This window comes from Sus scrofa, chromosome 4, assembly GCF_054392235.1.
Source record: "Sus scrofa isolate SSC_HxYL_T2T_F1_AM1 chromosome 4, Sscrofa_HxYL_maternal_Yorkshire_Landrace_v2.0, whole genome shotgun sequence".
NCBI lineage: Eukaryota > Metazoa > Chordata > Mammalia > Artiodactyla > Suidae > Sus > Sus scrofa.
Window position 1 is genome coordinate 55,738,579 of NC_139386.1, and position 26,197 is coordinate 55,764,775.

The 26,197-nt window shown below is 39.4% G+C and overlaps 1 protein-coding gene across 5 annotated transcripts in view; it reads right to left on the bottom strand.

The window, feature by feature from the left end:
* Positions 1–3,312: 3,312 nt before the first annotated feature.
* CA13 (carbonic anhydrase 13) overlaps positions 3,313–26,197 on the bottom strand; it is a 61,114-nt gene continuing 38,229 nt past the window's right edge. For all 5 annotated transcript variants that reach the window (XM_013996643.3, XM_085021164.1, XM_085021165.1 and 2 more), the window contains 4 exons: positions 19,368–19,463; positions 17,449–17,511; positions 16,772–16,927; positions 3,313–5,236 (listed from right to left, as the gene is read on the bottom strand). In XM_013996643.3, the coding sequence (XP_013852097.1) occupies positions 5,117–5,236; positions 16,772–16,927; positions 17,449–17,511; positions 19,368–19,463 (435 nt within the window). In that variant the 3' untranslated portion in view covers positions 3,313–5,116. The remainder of the gene's footprint in view (positions 5,237–16,771; positions 16,928–17,448; positions 17,512–19,367; positions 19,464–26,197) is intronic.

The window sequence follows — 26,197 nt, forward strand, 5'->3', positions numbered from 1 at the left end:
GAAAGGTGCAGAATGAGCTGAGCCAGGAGCATCACGTTGCTGTCAGAAAGTAAGGAAGTGGGGACAACGTGTCAGAAAGTCACAGAAGCCAGCTTGGAGGTGCTTCTCCTGGCCAAATTAAGAAAAACATGCATGTGAGAATAGATGGTGATAGTGATAGCCACTGAATAAAATAGGGATCTCTTAAATCTGGAATAGAAACAAAAGGATAAATTGGAGGTTTGATGAGAAACAGGATATTTACATAGTCTCAAAGCATTTCTGTAACCGAGCTGTTACCGGAATCTAGGTTCTTGTTCATGGAACCAAAGAATGAACTTGGAGAACACACTCACATAGGCAGCAAGCAAAAGACTAATTACGGAAAAGCAAAAAGCTCCCAGTACAGACACTGGGAAGGGGAGAAAGAGTCCCACCTTCCTATGGTTCTATGGAGGTTTTTATTTATTTATTTATTTATTTATTTTTTGTCTTTTTGCTATTTCTTGGGCCGCTCCAGCGGCATATGGAGATTCCCAGGCTAGGGGTCGAATTGGAGCCGCAGCCACCGGCCTACGCCAGAGCCACAGCAACGCAGGATCTGAGCCGCGTCTGCAACCTACACCACAGCTCACGGCAACACCGGATCCTTAACCCACTGAGCAAGGCCAGGGATCGAACCCACAACCTCATGGTTCTTAGTCGGATTCGTTAACCACTGCGCCACGACGGGAACTTCAGGGTTTTTATTTCTTAAGGAGGGGGGTACCAACGTGGGGTCCAGACATCATTCTTTTTCCTATTGGCCTTGTCCAGTCACCTATATCAGGCCTTATCCAATAGGGGCCTTAGAGATGGATATGCCCCATAAATTTTGTTTCTACTTTGTTCTTCTTTCCCCTAGACTGTGAGTTGCCACTCTTTACATTCTTTTGCTAACAGTCAAATGTATAGGTCAGGAGTTAATGTCCACCTTGGTGTGAAACAAATGTACTTTTAATAGTTAATTTTCTAACAAGCAAGGCCTGTTTGTCTAGATTTGTTTTAACAAATCTTAAACCATGATCATATATCGAAGCCCATGTTTTTACACTAGCTACCTGAGTTATTATTCCGTCTCAGAGTTAGTGCCCTATGGGGTTCCTAGGCACACAATCCTTTCTGTGTCCTCCATTTCTTATTTTTAGAGAATAAGCCTCTGACTTCTTGACCTTCCCTGAGTTCCAAAGGGCGGTTGCCAATCAGGGAAGGCAGAGGATGCAGAGACCAGGGAGGAGCAGTGCGGCCTTGGGGCAGAGTCCTGGTTCCTCCTCAAGGAGTATACAGAACAATATCTTTGAGCTTTTCCGTAGACCTAAAACCCCAACAACCGGAAGAACTACTTGATGAAGTGTTCTTCATTTCGGGAAAAAGTAGGACCACCAGAACCAGTCCTGGGGCCACTAAACACCAGCTTTGAGAAACAGTACAAGCTTGCCTCTACCCTGATCCTTATTCCACTACCCAAACTATAATACCACCTCCTAACCCCTTCCTGGGGGGAGGGGGAGGGCACAGTCTTGAAGGCATTAGCCTTCTGTGGCCCCCTTTGCCTGGCAAATCAATAGAGCTGTCTTTTTCTCCTTTACCCAAAACACTGTCTCTGCGTTTCACTTCAGCACTGGCAGAGGCCAAATTTCAGCAACATTTCGCCACACAAATATTTGTTAATTACAAAGGAAAAAAGAAGGACTTGGCAGTGGAGAAGCCTAGCAGACACCATTTTAAAGGATGAACTGAATATATCCCCATTAGAGGACAAATCAATTTGACTGGTAGAATCCAGCATGCCTTTTGTGATCTTTCCACCAATGATGCAAATCTGAATCTAATCACAAGAAAACCTCGAACAAACCCATACTGAGGGACATTCTGTAAAATAACTGCCCCATAATCTTCAGAGGTTGCAAGATCATGAAAACCAAATAAAGACTTGGGCCCAAGAGACAGAAGGAGACACAACAATTAAATGGAAGACTTACCCTAGAGTGGCATAGGCAGTAATAATAAAGCAGTGTTAACCTCATGGTTGTTTTAGCTGTACTGTGGTTATATAGGATAATGTCCTAACTTGTGAAAATATACACTGAAGTTTGTTGGATGATGCAGTAACATGTTAGCAGCTTACTCTCAAATAATTCAGTTTTTGTGCTGTGTTTTCAATTTTTCTGTGAGTTTGAAATTATTTTCCAAAAAAAAAAAAGTGTGGAAATGTAATCCCATTCTTTGTCTTGCATCTACAAGTTCAAAGTTTGTCTCATTATCTTTATTGAGGTTGAATCCAATTTAAATTAAAATACAAAATGCTTGACAAATATACATCTAATACAGGTGGGAAGATATCTATGCTAGTATTTACAACTCTTTTGCCTTTTTAAAAGACAACAACTTTAGATAACACTTAGACCTTTTGCGTCTAAAAGATAAATTAGCAGACAATCTCCAAGGAAATCAGTACTGTGTGGATTTCTGCAGTCTGCTAAAGTCTGGACTGTAGCGGAGAACCAATGGAATACTGTAGAAGAAAGTTACCAGGTAGTAACTCTCATACAAGTAACTAGAATTCCCATCCTACAGCCTTCGAGATAGAGCAAATTACTTTCTCTGAGAAAACAGACTTCTTTCTCTGACTAGGATACTTCACAACATGTGTTTCCAAACTAAAGAAATGCCTTCCCATCCAAATAGGTGATTTTTTTTTTTTTTTTTTTTTTTTAGGGCCCCATGCAAGGCACATGGAAGTTCCCAGGCTAGGGGTTGAATGGGAGCTGTAGCCGCCTGCTTATGTATGCCACAGCCATAGCGACTCGGGACCCAAGCCACATCTGCGACCTACACCACAGCTCACGGCAATACTGGATCCTTAACCCACTGAGCAAGACCAGGGATCAAACCCAAGTCCCCATGGATACTAATCAGGTTTATTACCACTGAGTCATGATGGAAACTCCCAAACTGGTAATTTTTTTTTTTTTTTTAATTTTCTGTCTATGCCCCATGTCATGTGGAAGTTCTTGGGCCAAGGACTGAATCTGTACAGCCAGAGCTTCAGCAATGACAGTGCAGGATCCTTAATCCACTGAGCTACTGGAGAACTCCACAATACTGGTTTGTTGGTTTTTTTGTTTGTTTGTTTGTTTTCCACCCACATTCACAGCATACAGAAGTTCCCAGGCCATGGACTAAAGCCGAGCTGCAGCTGCGACCTATGCCACAACTGCAGCAATGTCAGACCCTTAACCCATAGCACCATAGCCATAACTCCAGTACTGGTATTGCTAAAACCATTAGAACTTCTGGTTACACAGGTATATTTAATAAGCATTCCTTTAAGAAAAAACAATTTTCAAGCAATAACTTGTGCTTTGTTACATGAACTTACAATGGATTTGACTGCAAGCAGCAAGATAATTACCAAAGACACAAAATAAAATTTTTAAATATTAAATTAATTAAATATTTAGAACACATCCATCTCCCGAAGGGCCTCAAGCTAGGTACTGGGAAAGGGAATGAAAACAAGAGGAGCTCTTGTCCTTAGGAGTTCATCTTAATGCAGCCATATATATCAATACATTATTAGGCAATTTACTGATAATCAGTTATCTTATCAAAAAGACATCACAGAATGTTTTCAAGGTTTTTTTTGTTTTTTTTTTTTTTGTTTTTTTAGCTTTTTAGGGCTGCACCTGAGGGATATGGAAGTTCCCAGGCTACGGGTCAAATCAGAGCTGCAGCTAGGGCCTATATCACAGCTACAGCAACACTGGATCCAAGCCTCATCTGCAACCTACAATGTAGCTTGTGGCAACGATGGATCCTTAACCCACTGAGCAAGACCAGGGATGGAACCCACATCCTCATGGACACAGTCAGGTTCTTAACCCAGTGATCCACAACTGGAACTCCTAGAAGTGTAGGAGTGCATGTATTCAGTTCTTAAATGTGGTTATTAAATTAATGCCTAGTGCCACTCCACTTGTACCAGAAAGAGTGAAAGGACCTCCCCACCTCCTTTACCAAAAACAAACAAAAATACACAAGAGATAATAGGTTAAAGTGAATATCAAGAGTCAACTTACAAAATTACTTGAGAGAAAGAGGGACATATATCAAAAGGGAGACAGGTGTTGCCATGGAAATGGCTTGAAGGGTTTGTGGACTGATTATATATATGAGACACAAGTTAACTCTTCCCCCACCAACTGACAAAACACTGACCTTCACAGGACTGTTCCATGCTCTGTTGCCAAAACACAGGGTATAATTAGGCAATCTATTCCTCATGTCCCTGGGCAGCTCTGCCAGCACTGGTATCTTGTAATCTGTTAGTTTCAAACAACATTAATGCCATAAATTGGCAACCACTGTGCTTGATCAATTATTATCCAATTTATCATTAACATTACCAAGTGAATGAGATATATGGCATAATTCATAAAAGTTTCTTTTCTGGGAAATTCCTCACCAAAATGGCATGGGCTATTTTTGAGCTGCAGAGAAGATGCTTTAATTTGCTATAACCTGCCCCCCATGCCTCTCATTTTGTTCATTTTATTAGAAGTATCCTGCAAAGAAGATACCTCTTTGCAACAAAACCCAAATGAAAATTCACCTTAAAAGGAAATATGATCTACATTTTACAAACTGGAATGACATCAAGATATTAAGCAGAATCACTTGAGTAGAAAAAGGTACCACAATCCTCTCATTCTGGGAATGAACTTAAGGTTTTTATCAAATATCACTGAGACATGACTGATCCGTCTCTATGCCAAGAGAAGATTTTAAATACAATTTGGGGTTTGTGATGCCCGCCCTGTTGTTACGCTTGATGAAGCAGATGTATTTCATGGGTTTCAATACAGACCCAATAATGTTTCCTGCTTGAACACCTGAGAGTGCGAATCTGAAACAGATGATTTAAATTCATTTGATTAAAAAGATCTTATTTTTTGTGTGTGTGGGCTGAAGCTGATAGCGACATGGAACCCATAAAGTAGAATTCTAGAAAAGAACTGTTAGTAGGGCTTTTTGCGTTTGCGTTGCTTTGCTCTCTCTCCGTAGACATGTTTAGAGCGCTCTACTGGTGACAACTTTAATGGAAAGAGGCTCTCACTTTCCGGCCCTTCAGAGGCTGTAGAGGACGGTGGTTGCTCAACAAAAAGGCTGCCTCTTCACCCTCCTTTGTACACAAGAGGGTACGGAATGTGGCCAACTGTTGAAGAAAAGAGAAGAGTTAGTTTTAGCAGAGACAGTCACGCCAATGTTAATGAATTGTCCTGCATAGAAAATTAAGATACATATAAGCTTTCTCCTACCAGGAACTAAACGTATTTCAGTGAAATTTTTCTATATTATGAGTCATACATCATAAAGCAACTCTCTCTCTGATTTTTTTTTTTTTTAACAGCCACACCTGCGGCATATGGAAGTTCCCAGGCTAGGGTTTGAATCGAAGCTACAAGCTGCCAGCCTACACCACAGCCACAGCAACATCACATCCAAGCCACATCTGCAAACTACACAACAGCTGATGGCAACACTAGATCCTTAACCCACTGAGGGAGGCCAGGGATCCAACCCACATCCTCACGGGCACTGTGTGGTCCTTAACCCACTGCACCACAATGGGCACTCCTGCTAAATGCTTACCACTATATCAATACCTGTAGATTCAAAAATTAAGTTTATAAGCATTCTTCATTTGAAGATTAATGTAATAAGAGGAAACAACATTTAGAATGTGGTTTATAAAAAGTACATATCTAGGAGTTCCCATTGTGGTGAACAGAAACGAACCCAACTAGGAACCATGAGGTTGAAGGTCTGATCTCTGGCCTCACTCAGTGGGTTAAGGATCCAGCATTGCCATGAGCTGTGGTATGGGTCACAGATGGCTCCAACTGGATCTCTAGCCTGGGAACCTTCATATGCCACAAGTGCGGCCCTAAAAAAAGAAAAAAGAAAAGAAAAAAGTACATATCTAGAAATCAGAGCCTGTCACCTACAAGGGCAAAATGAAACAGTGGAAATGGCCTTCCAAGCTGAATCCCAGTCCTGGTTCTGCCGCTAGTAAGCTGTGTGACCTTGGGAAAATCATTTATTGTCTTTAGTCTTTAGTTTGCTCATCTATGAAAGGAAGCACTGGAATAGATAACCTCAAATAAGTGTCATCCAGTCCTTGGAAATACACTGAACACTTTCAAGCCCTCCAACATAACACAGCCCAAACTGTCACAGGAACCATGCAGTATTCATCCTGCAGAATTTTCATCTTTTACTCATTGTTTTCCTTAAACAACGATTTTTCTCTCACCATGCTTGTGCCTTATAAACAACTAATTAGGAAAAAACCTAGGACCATTCAATCACAAATAATTTTTAAATATAATTTCAGTGGAGTTCCTATTGTAGCTCATCAGGTTAAGGTCACATTTTGTCTCTGTGAGGACGCAGGTTCAACCCGTGGCCTCCCTCATTGGGTTAAGGATCCAGTGTTGCCGCAAGCTGCAGTGCGGCTTAGATTTGGTGTTGCTGTGGCTGTGGCACAGACCCAAGCTGCACTCTGATTTGACCTCTGGTCCTGGAACTTCCATATGCTGTAGGTGTGGCCATAAAAAGAAAAATACATAAATAAATATAATTTAAGTGATATAGGCATATTTCTCAACAGAAGAGCTTTTTTATCACACACACAGTCACAAAATGCGTATTTACCTTACAAACTTCTTACAGTACACAAGAAAACACAAATTATTGGTAAACACATCACAAAATATAACCACTGCTAACATTAAGGAATATATCCTTCTAGATGTCTCTCTATGCATAAACACACATGCACGCAAGCTAGTGCACATTCTTGACATGTTTTATTGCAAAATAATCTCAACTATGCTTATTCTTTTGAAACGTTATTGTTTCACTTAGTAGAGATCCTTTGCTTGTCAGTAAATATAAATCTACATCAGTATTTTAACTGCTTAAAAGTTTTCTGTTGTAAGAAATTTTATAAATTATTTAGCAGTTCTTTGGTGATTTAATATTATTTTTTGAGACTAAGCACAGGGCTATAGTAATAAAATATAGATTGGGTAAATTACATGAATAATTTTACTGTCTCAAAAATGCTCACTAAAAACAGATGGCCATACTCATAAGTTTTTGGTGCCTGTTTTATTGTCTTGTTTCAGTAAGCACAAATTAGTAAACTGCTGAGAACAAGAGCCTTCACTCCCCAAGCTTTGCTAGTCACCTCAACAAAGAGTCAAAGAAATTCAGACTAAGACACATCAATTAGGTTTCCATCATCATCATCATTTACCTGAAGCCTAATATATTTCTCTTACAGTACTAGCCAGAATGGGAGGCAGAGGTGATGGAAGGCCTTCATAATAAATAGGCAATACTATTTTTTTTTTTTTCTTTTTAGAGCCGCACCTGTGGCACACGGAAATTTCCAGGCTAGGGGATGAACTCCAGCTACATCCTCAAGCCTAAGCTACAGCCACAGCCACGCTGGATGCGAGCCAAGTCTGTGACCTACACCACAGCTCATGGCAATGCTGGATCCTTAACCCACTGTGGGGGGCCAGGGATTGAACCCACATACTAGTCAAGCTCTTAACCCACTGAGCTACAATGGTAACTCCTAAATAGGCAACACATTATAACCACGCTCTATGGAGAAAAGTTCAAGTATTATATGTAAGCAGCCATAGACTTCCACAAGTAATATTTATGGGAAGGATATATATGGGAAGTATATATATGGGAAGGATAAGACAAATATTTACCACTTGCTATTATTCATGTTTCATTAGACCAGATCATTATGGCTAAAGCCAGATGAGACTTCACTAATTCTCTGGTAAAGTCAAGCAGCAGAGGCTAATAAAATCTACCTCCAGAACCACAAGGAAGTCACACAGCCTTGTGCAGATCATGGTAATCCACGTCTATCTGGAGTGGCCACTCCAGGTGACTGTGCAGGAATCCTGAGTCCTGAATCAGGGCACTGACTCACAAGCCTCACCCAACACAACTAGCCTATGAGGGAAGACCTTGGCTTTATTTATCCCCCCCGGCCCCAGCTCCCTCTGACTCCTCTGCAAGTTGATCATGGTTCCCTACCTCTACAACATCTTAGCCTCATTAGTCTAGATCTTTCTCTGAACAGTCTGCTTATTTTGGTAAGAATCTCTGAACTTATCCCAATGGCTTATGAAACCTCTTCCCTTTTGGGTCTGGATCTTCCTCCCAGTCACTCAGCCCAGTTAGGTAGAACCTGCATCTGCTTAGATTGGCTTTTCCTGGCTTCGGTGTCCTCCGCCACCACACTGGCCTCAGAATACACACTCAACTGGCCTTTACCGGTCTCATGCCCTCCCTGGGCTCCTGGCTTCATTCAGGCAGAAAATCTGTCCTTCTGTCACTAAGGTTGACTCTGCATCTGCATAGTTCCCAGCAAGAATCTCTCCAGCTCAGGTTGAAAGCTGAAGTAGGTATGACCTGTTTTGCTGTTTTCTTTGGCTCTAATACTGTTAAGTTTAAATTTCTCCTCTAGTAAACCCAGTAAGCAGAAATGCCCTTTCGTAATATTTTGTAAACAGCTTCAATCTGTCACTCTAGTGCTCAAATGTCTTAAATAGCTCCCCTTTGACAAAAGAAGATTTACACTGCATATCTCATTTAATCCCCAAACCAGCCTATCAATAACACACCATTATCCCAATTTGAAAGATTAGGAACTTGAGGGACAGCCAGGAAGTTTCGATAAATACACCATCTGGCAAATCAGCCATGCACTAACCACAGTACTATACTGCACCTCTGTTTTCTTTTTTTCTTTTTCTTTTTTTCTATTTTCCCCTAATCTCTTCTTATTTACTTTTTATTATGGAAACTTTCAGGCATACACAAAGGTAGATAGAACAATATAAGAGACCATCATGCAGCTTCAACAGTCATCAACACATAGCCAATTTTGTTTCATCTATACCCTCACCCATTTTTCTCTCTCCACCTCTGAATTCTGGCCAAACTATATTATTTTAGAGCAATTCCAGATATCATATCATCTCAAGTATAAACATATAAACATTTCAAAATACAGCTCTAAAATATATAACATTTTGATGGAGTTCTCGTTGTGGAGCAGTGGGTAACAAATCCGACTAGGAACCATGAGGTTGTGGGTTTAACCCCTGGCCTTGCTCAGTGGGTTAAGGATCTGGCATTGCCATGAGCTGTGGTGTAGGTTGCAGATGCTGCTCAGATCCTGAGTTGCTGTGGCTCTGGCGTAGGCGGGTGGCTACAGTTCTGATTAGACCCCTAGCCTGGGAACCTCCATATGCTGCGGGAGCAGCCCTAGAAAAGGCAAAAAGACAATAATTAATTAATTAATTAATTAAAAATATATAACATTTTGAATACTATGAAGACCCAAAATGAACTTGTTAGCATGGCTTCTAAGCCTCTTGACCACCAATTAATCTTTCTCCAATTAATTAATCTTTCTAGATTATTTCCTATCACTTCCATACATGGCTGTACTGAGACTGGAGCTACTGCACAAAAAAAGAAAATCTGCAGTTCAAGCCCAGCAAGGAAAGGAAACACAAGGAAAGCAATACTCATCAGAGAAAAATAACAGACTCAGAATATCCACTTTGTATCATCTAGAATGTCATAAATAATTACTCAAGATATAAAGAATCGAGAAAATGAAATACATGCTCAAAGAAAGAAAAATCAATCAGGTCAGACCCAAGATGAACCAAATTTGGAACTTAAAGATTTTAAAGTGGCTACTTTAACTACTATGGGCTATATGAAGTTAAAGCATACTTTTAGTGCATGAGAAATCTCAGCAGAGTAATGGGAAGTCTCAGCAGAGAAACAGAAATAATAAAAGAGAATCAAATGGAAATTTTAGAGCTAAAAATATAATTTCTAAAACAAAAAACTGGGAGTTCCCTGATGGCCCAGTGGTTAGGATTCAGCATTTCCACTGCTGCAGCCCCAGGTTCAATACATGATCTGAGATCCCACATCAAGCTGCTGCATGCCATGGCCAAAAAATAAAAATAAAAAATAAATTTAAAGATAAATAAAAATTCACTGGATAGAATTAACCAATTGACATGACAAAGGAAAGAGCAAATGAACTTGAATACAGGTCAACAGAAATTATCCACAGTAAGAACAGAGATTTTAAAAAGAGTTAAAACTATCAGAGCATCAGGGAGACCTGTTAGATGTTATTAAAAGATCAAACATTTGTGTAATTAAAATATCAGATATGGAAGAAACCTACACGTCCAAAAATAGTTGAATGGATAAAGAAGATATGGTACATATACACAATGGAATATTACTTGGCCATAAAAAAGAATGAAATTTTGCCATTTGCAACAATATGGATAGACCTAGGGGGTATTATGCTTAGTAAAATTATTCAGAGAAAGAAGAATATTGCATGTTTTCACTTATATGTAGAATCTAAAAAATGAAACAAATGAACAAATGCAACAAAATGGAAACAGACTCACAGATACAGGGAACAAACTAGTGGTTACCAGAAGGGAGAGGGTTGGGGATAGGCAATACGGGTTAAGGTGACGAGAAGTACAAACTACATGGTATAAAATAAAGAAGTTACAGGATGTAATGTACAACACAGGGAAATATAGCCAATACTTTACAATAACTTTATATATAATCACTATGCTGTAACTTGAAACTGATATAATACTGTACGTCACCTATACTTCAATTTAAAAAAATGAATATCAGAAGGACAGGAAAGATAATAGGGTAGAGCCTTCACAAGAAAATTGATTCATAAATATAGAAGACTTAAATGTAAGAGCTAAAACTATTAAAGTAGGGAAAATATTTTGTGGTTATAGTTAGGCAAAGCTTTTTTTATTATTATTATTTTTTTTTTTTGGTCTTTTTCTAGGTCTGCATGTGTGGCATATGGAGGTTCCCAGGCTGGGGGTCTAATCAGAGCTGTAGCCACAAAAATGTGGGATCCAAGCCTCATCTGCAACATACACCACAGCTCACGGCAATGCCAGATCTTTAACCCACTGAGCAAGGCCAGGGATCGAACCTGCAACCTCATGGTTCCTAGTTGGATTTGTTAACCACTGAGCCACAATGGGAACTCCTAGGCAAAGCTTTCTTAAATAGGATACCAAAAGTACAAACTATAAAAGATAAAGTGATAAAATTAACTTAATCAAAATTAAGAACTTTTTCTAACTTTTGCTCTTCAAACGACACAGTAAGGGGAGTTCCTGTCGTGGCTCAGCAGTAATGAACCCAACTAATATCCATGAGGATGTGATTTCGATCCCTGGTCTCAATCAGTGGGTTAAGGATCTGTTCTTGCTGTGCGCTATGGTGTAAGTCACAGACATGGCTTGGATCCCTAGTTGCTGTGCCTGTGGCATAGGCCTACAGCTGCAGTTCTGATTCAACACCTTGCCTAGAAACTTCCATATGCCTTGGGTTTGGCCCTAAAAAAACAAACAAAAAAAGACATAGTAAGTAAATAAATAAATAAAGCAAACCACAGACTGAGAGAAAACTTTTGCAAAGCATATGTTGAAAAAAGGGCTTTTACCCAGATTTTATTTTAAAAAATCTCTTGTAACTCATAATGAGAAGACAAATAGCCCAATTTAAAAATGAACAGGTGGTCCCTGACATCTCAGCAGGTTAATGATCCAGTGCTGTCACTGCTGTGGCTTGGGTCCCAGCTGTGGCATGGGTTTGATCTCTGGCCCAAGAATTTTTGCATGCCATGGGCACAGCCAAACAAACAAACAAAAGGCAAACATAAAACAATTTTTTTTTCTTTTCTTTTCCTTCTTTGGCCACACTTGTGGCATGCAAAGTTGCCAGACCAGGGATCAAGCCCATACCACAGGAGCCACCAGAGCCACTGCAGTGACACTGGATTCTTAACCCACTTAGCCACAAGAGAACTCTTCAAACAAATTTTTATTTATTTAATTATTTATTTATTTATTTTTGTCTTTTTAGGACCTCATTACTTGCAGCATATGGAGGTTCCCAGGCTAGGAGTAGAATCAGAGATATAGCTGCCAGCCTATGCCACAGCCATAGCAACACAGGATCTGAACCGCATCTGTGACCTATACCACAGCTCATGGCAACTCCAGATCCATAACCCACGGAAAAAAGTCAGGATCCAACCCACATCCTCGTGGCTCCAAGTTGGGTTCGTTAACCACTAATCTACAACAGGAACTCCAAAGCAAATTTTTTAAAAATGAAGATGAAAACGGACAAATGATTTGAACAGCTATTTCAGAAGATACATGCATAGCCAATAAGCATATGAAACAATGCTTAACATCACTAGTCCTCAGATAAATGCAAATTAAAAGTCACACATACTCACTAGAATGGCTAAAAGTTAAAAAATTTAAAAGACTGACAAAGCCAAGTCCTGACAAGGATATAGAGCTACTACAAATCTCATACCCTGCTGGTAAGGATAGAAAATGGAACAATCACATTAGAAAACAATATGGCCCTTAGCTTATAAATGTAAACATGAATTTACCATATGACCTAAGATATCCAGTGCTAGGTATTGCCACAAAAATGAAAATATGTGCCCACACAAAAGTGTGTAGGCCAACTATTCCTCACATCCAATTATGGACAGTTATGATTCATAATAGTCCGAAACTGGAAGCAACCCAAATGTCTAATCAGTTAGTGAACAGATAAAAAATAATATGGTATCCATACCATAAATATTACTTGGTAACAAAAATGAAATTGACAAATCTTTAAAACATTATGCTAAGTAAGAAGTCAAACACAAAAGTCTATGCTACTGTAAATATTCCATTTAAATGAAATTCTGAAAAAACATTCTAGTGATAGCATTCAGTGGTTTCCTGGGGCCATGGGTGGGAAAGAAAATGGAATACAAAGGGACAGGAAACTTTTTCAGCCAAGAAATCTACTCTTTTTTTTTTTTTTTTTTTTTTTTTTTTTAATGGCGGCACCTGCTGCATATGGAAGTTCCTGGGCCTGGGATTGAATCCACGCCACAGTTTCAGCAATGCTGGATCCTTTAACACACTGTGCCAGACTGGGGATCCAACCCAGGCCTCTGCAGCAACATAAGCTGCTGCAGTTGGATCCTTAACCCACTGTACCAGAGGGAACTCCGGTTCTATTCTTATCTTGATTGCAGTGATTGTTGCATGGCAATATAAAAATAACCAAAATCAATGGTACACTAAAATTCATGAATTTTATTAATCTTTAATCACTTACTCATTTATCATAATAAATGAAAAAGAGAATTTGGGGGGGAGAAAAAAAGAGCACAGAATAAAAGACAAATATTCTGCACATTGAATATTTGAGCTGCTGAGTAAACCAATTTAGAAAATCTGGGATGAACCAAAAAGACTTGGCAAGAAAAGTCAGTCTTTCAAAGAAAATGATATCTCTATTATCATAAGTACAAAAAAAAAAAAAAAAAACAGTATATCTGTTTACTGGCCTGGCAGTTAAATAAAGCATTTCAGTAAATGACTCTAGGAAGGAAAATGGATTTGAATCAAGAAAGAGAAAATGAAAACCATCTGATTTGTCTTTTAGGTCAAACAGCGACTTGGCAAGAAATACCAGCAGGAGAAAATCTTAAAAAAAATTGGCACCAACTTACTAAAAAAAAGAATTTAATCTTCATAGCTAGTAACATTATATGGTGGAAGATGAAAGTAAATAAAAGCAGTTTTTTCCAATGACTTCAAAAATAAAGAGCTGCTAAAAGAGTAAGATTAAAAATTGTCTTTTGAAAAGTAACTCAAGTCAATGGTACACACAAAAGACATCTTCATTTTTATATCAAAGAGCTAAAAAACAAAATAATCTTCTCTCTCATGTTTTGGATTTTTAAAATATGCTTTTTATTTTAGAACACTTTTGGATGTACAGAATTATTGCTAAGATAGAATAATTAGTTCTCATATACCTAAACACTCTGTTTCCCCTGTTAATACCATCTTGCATTAGTATGGTACATTTTTCACAATTGGTAAAACAATATTAATGTCATCATTAACTGAAGTCCACCCTTTATTTAGATTTCCTTTATGTCAAGTTTTTTCTGTTCCAGGATCCTATCAGGAAACAGCATCATATTTAGTTGCTATGTCTCCTTGAGGATTTTGGATTATGACAATTTCTCTGACTTACCTTGTTTTTGATGATCTTGACAGTTTTGAGGACTACTGATCAGGTATTTTGAGAAAGTTCCACATTGGGCATTGTCTGACACTTTTCCCATGGTTAGAATGAGATTGAACTTTTAAGATATCTTTTGCTTCATTCTTTAAATCTTAAAATCACCATGATAATTTGGATTATTAAGATATTATAATCATAATAATTTGTATTAAGGTATAGTCATTGTAACAATTTGGATTATTACTTTGGATTATTAATCATTTCAACTTAAATAAAAATGAAAACTTCTAAAAGTATTCCTGGAGTTCCCACCATGACTCAGTGGAAAAGAATCTGACTAGTATCCATGAGGATGCAGGTTCGATCCCTGGCCTGGCTCAGTGGGTTAAGGATCCGGCGTTGCCATGAGCTGTGGTGCAGACTGCAAACGTGGCTCAGATCCCACATTGCTGTGGCTATTGTAGAGGCCAGTGGCTACAGCTCTGACTTCATCCCCAGCCTGGAAACCTCCGTATGCCACAGGTGCAGCTCTAAAAAGCCAAAAAAAAAAAAAAAAAAAAGTATTTAAGTGAGTGCCATCACACTACAGTTCTAAAGTACTGTTATTATTTTATATACCTCACTGTATAAGAAGCACATTAATAGTTAATATTAATGAATATAGTAGTGAATCTACAGATAGGCAGTCATTCCCAAACTTGCAGGGAATTATTTTTGATTAACAGGGATTATTTTTGATTAGGTTAACTTGATGTATTTTAAGTAACTAAAAACATATTTTGATATAGTCTCTTCCAAATCATAGGTAGATTGAAAAAAAAGTTATTTTCCAACAAGCTTTTAATAATAAAGATATTCTTGAAATATGAGAAAAAAACATGAACCCCTTTTTATGACTACCTTGATGTTATAACTTATTAACTCTTACTATTAACCTGTTCAAATTTAATCAAGGAATGTAAAAGTAAACAATTTAGCACAAAAAGGGGAGAAAAATGAAATCCATTACAAGGCCACTGATTCCGTTGACAGGTCATTTTTCTCATGATGCAACTCACCTTATAATGATGGAAAAAATTCACAGGAATTTCTGTGTCAGTCAAGTTCTGGATTTCTACCCAGACTTTTATAAAATGCTTTTATAAAATGCTTTAATATGCCTTCGATTATTATTTGGCTTTCAGCCTAAAGAGAAGATCAACAGATGTTGAATGTGTTCAACACCCCAAGGGGAAAAGTTACTGATAGGACCTTCGTAAAGGGGAAGCAGTTCTAAGCTTGGACTGGGTGAAAGATATAAACAGGCAGATGGGCCAGCCCGGAACAGAAGCTGCAAAAAAAAAAAAAAAAAAAAAAAAAAAAAAAAAAAAAAAAAAAAAAAAAATGCAGCTCTTGCTAAGATTGCTTTGCTAAGATTTCATAGCACAAAATTATAAAATGAAAACAAGAACAACACCCATTAGACACAGCATTCCAGAGCACACGGCATCCACCTGGCAGGTGGGTAATATGGTCAGTTCACAGCTCTGACCAGAGTTTCTGGGCCTCAGAGATATGCAGCCTGCTCAGCCAACCATGAGGACAAAAGCATTTATCAGAAGAACGAGTGAGGAAATACCTTCACAAGGAGAGCATAGGAGACCACCCACAGCCTCTTAGCAAATGCTTAAACGCTCTCAGGCAGCTTGACAAAAGTTTTGTCAACAAAAGATCAGACTTCTTAAATTTAATAAGTACACACGTTTCTTAGCGTGCTATGCTTCTGGCTGTTCTCACCGTTTACTCTCTGGATGTGAAATCTACTGGGGGAGCAGGTCCAGGACCAAGCTCAAAAAGGAGAATGTCACCTTTTAGGACTAGCCTCTCTCCTGATTTTCCTGTTTGTATTCCATTCTGTTAATATCGCAGACTACACAAAAGGAAACGAGTAGAGCCCTTAAAGTGGCACCTGACTTTCACCTGTGCCTGTTTGCCCTTTACATTTTTAAGAAATGGTCAAGAAATCATCTAATCAGAGATGTCAAATAAGAAAGGGACACAAATCTCGTCTGGTCCAACTGATCCACCTGATTAATAAAGGGAAAACACAGACTTTAAAACAACAGAATAATTAATAGGGCAGGGCTAAAAAAAAAAAAAAAAAAAAAAAGCAATTTGAGTTCCCGTCATGGCACAGCTGAAACAAATCCGATTAGGAACCATGAGGATACAGGCTCAATCCCTAGCCTCACTCAGTGGGTTAAAGATCTGGTGTTGCCCGTGAGCTATCATGTAGGTCGCAGATGCACCTCAGATCCTGTGTTGCTGCGGTATGGTGTAGGCTGGCAGCTGTAACTGCAATTTGACGACTAGCCTGGGAACCTCCATATGTGGTGGGTGTGGCCCTAAAAACAAAAAGACAAAAAAATAAAATAAAAATTAAAAAATTAAAAAATAAAGCAAGACCTAGCCCAGTTTCCTCTAGTGAATCGGGATCAACATAGAAGAAGAGATATACCTGCTGAGAGCTGATGTTTATAGGTTGTTTTAAAATGATCCAGGTGACACTCTCGAGAAGAGGTGGGACTGTAAGGGAACCAGGATATGTCCAATAATCCCAGGATGGAGGAAGCAGAGATAATGGATCAAAATTCGTGAACCGAGTTTGTTTACCCTGAGGAAGAAAAGAGAATTCTTACAAATTACAATAGGAAATCTTTACATGGATCTTCAAACAAACAAACACATCCACTGAAATATTATTTCACTGGAATTCTGTAATTCATGGAGTTATTGAGTATTTGCCTTTTGCTTCTTAAAAATAAAGCATTTACCTTAATCTTAAAATTATAGATGAAGCAGCACATCATCTAGATTAATTTAAGAAGCAAAAGATTTATTTTTTAATATGAGTGGTCTTTAAAATGTGTTGCAACTAGAGCCTTATTCTGCAAAACTTCAATAAAAGAAACTATGCATAAAGAGATCTATTCATGATTGTCTTAGATAATTTAAGACTCCATAATTTTCAAAAGATAAGTGGTAATAAATTACTTTGGCCCTATTGGTCAAGTATTTTACAAACCTGCTTCAAAGCCGGCAGCATATGCTATGTCCAAGCTTTTTTAAAAGATAGGAGAACTCAGGAGAAAATAAGGAAAACATTAGACATCAGCAAATAGTAATTGATTTTACCTTTTCTTTAATGGAATCCAAAATATCAGTAATCTTTTGCAGTTGAGAATTATGCTCACCAATCTGAAAACACGAAATTTCAGAAGAAATGGTTACTGCAGCATATCAGGTCTGAATCACTCCATTTCGTCACTCTTTTAAAATTCTTTTTTCATAAAACCTAAGCCAGCCCAGAACAAACACTGATTGTTCCATAATGAGGCTCTCTTTCACCTGCCAGCCTTATCATACCAGAAAAATCTAAACAACAAGATAATATTACAGGGCTCCTTAGCTGAACTATAACTTTGATTCCAAAGCTAGCAGTAACAGCTTCCTATTTACTTGGCTTTATAAATGTTTAGGATATAGGTTCTCTTGATAGGAACTTTGCTTAGGAAACTCTTACATAACACCTGCACTATTAAACCAGATGTGACGCATACCCTAGATACAAATTAACTCTTATGACATCAAAACCTTAGAGGAAAACATCTCCCGCTTTCAGCCTCAAATGATATGAGGTCCCAAATCAAGGTAATAAAGCATCATGAGGAGAATCCTTCAGAAAAAGATATGTGCCTCTTTTCATTATTTGAAGTTGTCCTGAATCCATCTGAGGGTTTTAAGTCCCTCAGGATTAAAGTATAATGTCTTGCCCTACTTGGATATTATAACCACCCCCAGACTTGGTGACCAAAAAAAGGAGCTGCTGCCATGCATGACAGTCTCTGCTCCACGCCTCCCCCAGCCGCAGTGCAACAAGTTAAAACCTCACACACACAGTTGGTGGAGTAATGAAAGCACACGCCCTAAAGAATGTGGTTGCAGTGGGAGTCCGGCAGCCCAATCCACCCACAGGTATTACGACAGCAATACCTGTCTGACCACATGTGAATATCATACAAAGGAAAATATGACAAAATATTTTAAAATGGTCAGAGTGTCTGGGATAGCCAACCACTGTGGTCAAACTAGTGCATCAAGAATCAGGAACTTTGAACTTTACCCTCTCCTGTATTTCCAGATATTGAACAATCAGGAAGAGATTTTCTTCTCAAGATCTCAGTTGTTGGAGTTTCCGTCGTGGCACAGTGGTTAACGAATCCGACTAGGAGCCATGAGGTTGCTGGTTCCATCCCTGGCCTTGCTCAGTGGGTTAAGAATCCAGTGTTGCCATGAGCTGTGGCATAGGCCAGCAGTTACAGCTCCTATTAGACCCCTAGCCTGGGAACCTCCATATGCCCTGGGAGTGACTCAAGAAAAGGCAAAAAGACCAAAAAAACACAAACAAACAAAAACAAAACAAAACAAAATCTCTCAATTGTTTCTTCTGCTACACTCATTGTTGCTACAGCTGCATTTGCTATTCACATAAAAATGATCAATGGACCATAAGAGGAATAAGACAATGCTCCTAGGGTAGTTTTGGGCCCTTAAATGTACCATGAATGAACAGTGTAATATTTATTTCAAAAGGAAACATTAAACCTAAAAGTTTTTAATATTTATTTCCAAAGAACACATTAGGGAGTTCCTTGTTGGCCTAGTGGTTAAGGATGTGGCATTGCCACTGCTGTGGCGCAGGTTTGATCCCTGGCCTGGGAACCTCTGCATACCACAGGCATGGCAAAATGAAAGAAAGAAAGAAAGAAAGAAAGAAAAGAAAGAAAGAAAGAAAGAAAGAAAGAAAGAAAGGAAGGAAGGAAGGAAGGAAGGAAAGAAAGGAAGAAGGAAAGAAAGAAAGGAAGAAGGAAAGAAAGAAAGGAAGAAGGAAAGAAAGAAAGAGAGAGAATAAGAAGAAAAAATTAAAAAAAAAAAAAACACATTAACATAGGCCTAGTTAACTATTAAAAACGTTAGGATGTCTACTCCATAACCGAAACTCTTTATCCAACATAGTGGACTAATAATTCAAAATGAAATCTGTGGATTCTCACCTGCAAAAATACCCCCAAGACAGCCAGTCCATCTGGTTCATGAGCTGCCTCAACAAAGCTGGGGTATTTGTCTGAATTCCAATGAACAACATGGAGCTGAAAGGGAGGAACACAACACTATTAAATGCTATTTTTTAAAACATTCTGAAAAACATAGATGCAAATAAAACATGTATGTAGACCTTCTGGTGCTATGTGTTTATATGTACAATGTATTCTTCACAAGAACCTTGGATGGAATTCTCTTGTTTACTTTTACCTAAAAACTAAAGTAGGAGTTCCTACTCCTACTTTAAAAACTAAAGTAGGGAGTTCCCATACAGCGGAAACAAATCTGACTAGGAACCATGAGGTTGCAGGTTCATTCCCACTCGCTCAGTGGGTTAAGGATCCAGCATTGCTGTGAGCTGTGGTAAGGTCACAGATGCGGCTCGGATCCCAAGTTGCTGTGGCTGTGGCGTAGGCCAGCAGCTGTGGCTCTGATTAGACCCCTAGCCTGGGAACCTCTATATGCTGCATGTGCAGCCCTAAAAAGTAAAATAAATAAAAATAAAAATAAAAACTAAAGTATACAAGTAAAGGACCATGTCACTTAGCTGGTCTGTGTAATACTCTGCCGAAGTCCATATCACTAAAAGGCTCTGGAGCATCCAGCTATTCCTCCCAAGTGACTTGGACTCCTCTGTGTCCCCAGACGGGACTGCAGTTGTGCAGCCTTCACTCAGATTCCAGCTGGTGGCAGAGTTCAAGACAGAGCTCAAGCTCAGGGGCAGGTGGAGAAGTCACACCTCACACAATATGTATTTGGGGATAATCCTGCTGCTGAGGACAATGCTAGCTATTTCTGGAACTGCCTCATCCAATTTCATCACTATAGTATAAGACTTTTTAAGGCTTGAAAATATGAATTCTCCTTTAGAGTAAATATTGTTAGTAGTATTTACACATTTCCTATCTTCTATGAATATGTTCAGAGTCTTTGCTGAGAGCAAGTTTGAAGAGGGAAAAAGAGTCTTCAAGGTCTTACAACCAGAGGTATCTAAGGAAGAAAATGAGAGGCAGGCAGTGCTACTGACGAGGGGGAAAGGGAAAGAAGGGAGAGACAAGGACCTGGAACGCTAGAAAACAGGCTTCACCCACTTCACAACTCTACCTCACGCAAGTGTCCTAAAAATCCTACCATCGTAAACAGTGCAGTATCCCAACACACTAACAACTGTGAAGGATTGTAGAAGAACAATATGGCAGAAAGCCACTCTTGGAGGGTTTTCATTCTGGGTGAAGAGAAGGACAAACATAGATAGAAGCCAGAGGGCAATGCAGGCACCCAAATGGCTTGGCCAAGATCATGATCCGGCCATGCTGCCCAAGGAGGAATGACCTCAGAGAAGATCTCTGCAAATGAATCCTTTTGTTTTGCTTATTTGTTTTTGCTCATTTTCCACGAAAAGACAGTTTGTTTTATCCAGATCTATGTCTTTGTCAGTCACGGAACTTACTGCTTTTTACAAAGCATTATCATCTCACTTTGGCACCTCAGGGAGGAAGCACTTACTTATGAAGGGTTTCATGCACACATCACCTTTTTGGCTGACTGTTACAGCAAGAATTTAGTGTCTTGAAATGAATGTTTTTAACCCTTCCTTTAAATAGAACTTCACATCTCACAGGCCACTAATATGGAAGAATTTATAGACAAATGTGAATGACTATAAACTGTGAACAATCAAACTATAAAATAGTACCAGCCACAGACAATCAAGTAAGACTGAAACACCCAGACAGAAAATATGAAAGTGGAGTTCTCATTGTGGCACAATAGGATTGGCAGTGTCTCTGCAGCACTGGGATGTAGGTTCAATCCCTGGCCCAGCACAGTGGGTTAAAAATCCGGTATTGCCTCAGCTGTGGCTTAGGTCAAAACTGTGGCTCAGATCCAATCCCTGGCCTGGGAACTCCACATGCCACGGGGTAACCAGAAAAGAAAAAAAAATAAAATAAAATACAAAAGTGGATTTTTTTTAAACCACAAAGCATTTGCCTTTGTTGTTACTCATCCAGGACATGTATATACATATTTGGATACCAATATAATAGTTAACATACATCATATTATATTCTACATTTTCAGTTAACCTTCAATGTTATTTCCTGATTGAGGCTAGTTTTTGCAATAATGTTTACAACTCTATAAAAATACAAAGTGTCTAACTGATCAACACTATTTTTTTTTTTTTGGCTGCACCCACAGCATATAACATTGCTACTATTAACATTGAGGTGCACATCTTTTTTTGAATTAGAGTTATTGTCCTTTCCAGATGTATGCCCAGCAGTGAGACTGCAAGACCACATGGTAGCTCTATTTTTAGTTTTTTGAGGAACCTCCATACTGTTTTTCACAGTGGCTGCACAATTTATATCCCCACCAAGAGTGCAGTTCCCTTTTCCAGAAGCACATTCTTGTGGTGCCATGTTTCAGCTGATGTGAGATAGTTGGGGGAGGAACAAAACCTGAAACCAGTGGATGACGAAACCAAGTTTACTTGGATCACATGAGACAGATGATGTTCCACTGGAAGGGAGGGGCAGAAAAGTACACTAAAGTTGCTTCAAATGTCTCTGTGCCAAAATAGCAGTTCGCTTAGTAAGAGATGAGACCAAAGAGATAAAAAGACATGAATGCCCTTTTTAGGTCCACAATGAAAACTGATTGGAAAATGAGATATGTAACTAAAAAGACATGAGTCTATATATCTTTCCACTGATTAAAAAACAACCATTAGAAATATGGGAAACTAGGAATTCCCGTCGTGGCGCAGCAGAAACAAATCCAGCTAGGAACCATGAGGTTGCAGGATCGATCCCTGGCCTCGCTCAGTGGGTTAAGAATTCAGCATTGCCATGAGCTGTGCTGTAGGTCACAGACGTGGCTTGGATCCGGTGTTGATGTGGCTGTGGTATAGGCTGGCAGATTGGACCTATAACCTGAGAATCTCCATGTGCTGAGTGCAGCCCTAAAAAGCAAAAAAAGAAAAAAGAAATATTATGGGAAATTAAAGCAAAAAAAAAAAATCTTTTTTTTTTTTTTTTTTTTGAAACAAGTCCTCTCTCCCACGCATCTTGCTTAACTGGCAGCAATAATCTTCAGAGCAACCAATATCACCTTTATTAGCATTTCTACTTGAACTAAAACTCAAACAACAAACTCACATTTCCTAACAGTGACACCCACAGTGAACCGAGCTGAATGACAAAGAGTTATTGTAGCTACTGCAAAAATGGAATTGATGATTCTTCCCTACTGGAAAGATTTTCTAAATAACAGTATTATTCAACTCTAGCATTTTTAAAATCCATTCTTTCAATACATAAAATATGCTTAGGAACTCCTGCTGTGGCACAGTGGCGTAAGAATCCAACCAGGAATTTCTGTTATGGCTCAGCGGATTAAGAACCAGACATAGTGCCCCTGAGGATTCAGGTTTGATCCCTGGCCTCGATCAGCAGCTTCAGGATCCAGCATTGCCTGAAGCTGTGGCCTAGGTCAAGGATGCAGCTCAGATCTGGCGTTGCTGTGGCTGCAGCATAGGTCACAGCTGTGGCTCAGGTTCAATCCCCAGTCCAGGAACTTCCATATGCCATGGGTGTGACCATAGAAAAATAAAATATGTGTAGTATGCCAAAAGTCACCATTAATGCTGAAATTATAATTTACTATCAACTACATATTTAACATGTTTATCTATTAAAAAAAGGCTAATGGTACACTGCATATTTGGAGCTTCAGCTAATTACCATTTATACCAAATATATAATAACTCTTGGGATAAAGTCTTTCATGATTTACATTACTTTAATCTCTATAATGTCACAAATCATTAGATTAGGCCCCAAATTAAATTTTTATAGGTTAAGCTTCAAACGGCTTTTTCCTTTCATTTTTTTTTTCTTTGTATTTCTGTTCTTTTAAGAGGACACACCTTGATGACAGTCCTGAAGTTAAGTACAAAAGTAGCTGGAAAAACTAAATAATCCCTTGAAAGGCAAATGATAGACAAATAATCACGTCTATAGCCAAGAGCAAAGAGGTCTTTTTGAACCTGAAACCAAATGCAAATGACTCCCAAATGCCTCCCTTTCCAGCCCTGACTTCTTCTTTACACTCCAGATTTGTATCCAATGGCCTACTTGAATGTGAGCCTAGAATATTGATAGGTGTCTCCAACTTAACATGCCCAAACAGATAGTTAATTCTTCTCTGCTCCCTGCTCCTCCCTGGACTTTCCCACCTCAGCAAATGGCACAACCACCCTCACAGTTGCTCAAGCCAAAATCTAAGAGTGTTTTTAGATTCCTCTTTTTCCCTTCTTCAGCCTTGACATCAACATCCTTCTCCTTGGCAAGTCTCATGGATTGTGCCTCCCAAACATACCATGCATCCATCTAGCATTCTTTTATCTCTACTAGCCCATAGTATAAATCACCCTCATGGCTCACGTGAACGACTTTCATGACCTAGATTGTCTCCCTACTTCAGTGTTTGTCCAACCTCCTCAGCACACAAAATATAAAGCAGAACATGCTGTTGCCCTACTGAGAAACTTCCATTGTCTTTGTTCTGTTACATGAAGGATAAACTCCAAACTGCTCACCAAGCCCCCCAAAGCCCAATGTGGGGTGGCCCCTGCCTGCCTCTCTAGAACATGGCTTATAATATCTTCTCCCTTGATAATCTGATCCTAGAAGCCAACATCTTTCTCTCCCTGAACATGGAAACCTCATTTCTGCCTGCTCTTCCCACTTAGTGGAAAGATCTCCCTAGGCTTCCTCAGAGTGGCTTCCTCTGATCATTCAGTCTCAATTCACATGTTATCTCAAGGCACTTTTCTTTTTTTTTAATTTTTCGGCCACACGCATGGCATATGGAAGTTCCCAGGCCACAGATTGAACCAGCATGTCACAGAGACAAGCTGGATCATTAACCCACTGCACCACAGCAGGAACTTCTCAAAGAGGCCTTTCTTAACCAGTCAGTCCTTCTACCAGAGCACATGGTACTATTCCTATCAAAGAACTTACCTCACATCATTTATTTATTTGTTTATTGTTGACCTCCAGCCCAACCCTGAGATCTGTGTCAGATTTTCTCTTCCTCCAGGAACATTCTTATTTCAGGTCAGAAACACTGACACCTCCCCTCCCTCATCCTCAACCCCAATCAATCAACAAATCCCACTAATGCTGCACTTCCAGGCGGCCAGCCCTCCGACTGCACTATCATCTATTAGTTGGAACTTCCCCCAAAGCCTCCTTTCTGGTTCCCCTTATCCATGCCTGCTTCAACCCAATTTATTCTCAGTCAAACTGAAGCTTGAACGATGCTTTCAAATCACAAATATCATCACTTTCCAATTGAAGGCAAATCTGTGGCTTCCTGTTGCACTTAAAATAAACTTCACAATCCTTATGATTTAGATTAGTAAGATCACACCCCTCCAGACTCTCTGACTTTGCCCCTGACAACTCACCCTTTGTTCTACATGCTGTTCTTCAAATGTGATACTCTTCCCCACCCCCAGTCTTCACACATGATTCTATGCAGGTGTCTCTTCCCTTTGCCTGGCTCACTCCTGCTCCTCCTGCAGGCTTGGGGTTAAAGGCTTTTTCACAAGGAAGTGTTCTCTGACTCATCCTATTCCTTCCTAGTACTCCCTTCAGGATGAGCACGAGTAAGCCAGGCCAAGGCTGGACACACTAGAACCTCAAGGAATTCTTAAGAGAATGAATGAATGTATGCATGCATGAACAAATGAAATAAGGAACAGCCTTAGGGAGTTCCTTGGTGGCCTAGCAGGTTAAGGGCCTGGCGTTTTCACTGTTGCTGCTCAGGTTGCTGCTATGGCATGGGTTTGATCCCTGACCTGGGAACTTCCACATGCTGCAGGTGTGGAAGGAAGGAAGAGTTCCCATCATGGCTCAGTGGAAATGAATCTGATTAATGTCCATGAGGATGCAGGTTGGATCCCTGGCCTTGCTCAGTGGGTTAAGGATCCAATGTTGCCATGAGCTGTGGTACAGGTCACAGACACAGCTTGGATCCCAGGTTGCTGTGTCTGTGGCCTAGGCCGGCAGCCATAGTTCTGATTCAACCCCTAGCCTGGGAACCTCCATATGCCTCCGTTGCTGCCCTAAAAAAAAAAAGACAAAGAAAGTAAGAAAGAGAGGGAGGGAGGAGGGAGGAAGGAAGGAAGGAGTCTTAAATACACACAATAGTATGAAATTCCAGTCAAGACAGAAAATCTACAAGATGGCCCTTGCTCTGCAAGTCAGGACTCTGAGCCTCTGGCAAATTTCAGGACATGAGGCCCCTTTCAGGAACCCACTTTCCCACTCAGTGTCAACCTCTCTGAGGGTTTACTTTCAAGTTTATGAACCTGGAAGGTGTAACCATAAAGCAAAGAGAGCAATTTTCCTGAGATGCTTAGGAAAATTACAAGGCAGTGATCCAAAGCCAGCTTTTAAGCCCCACAAAGCTTTTGAGATTTAGGACAACACATCAGATTTTAGAATACAAAACTTTAGGAAGTAAACATGAAAACTGTTCAGTAGGTGATATAAACTGAGATGCCATACAGATTCTAGAGTTTTGCTTTCCATATTCTTTTTTTTTTTAACTAATAGAGAAAAAATATATTCATCAGCATTTTGAGATACAGTGTACACATAAGAAAAAAATCCATGCATTGATGTGGATTTTTATGTATCTTGGTGGCAGCAATGCAGTGTAAATTTTACCTCTGTGGAAGATTTTCAATTACCAAGGTAAT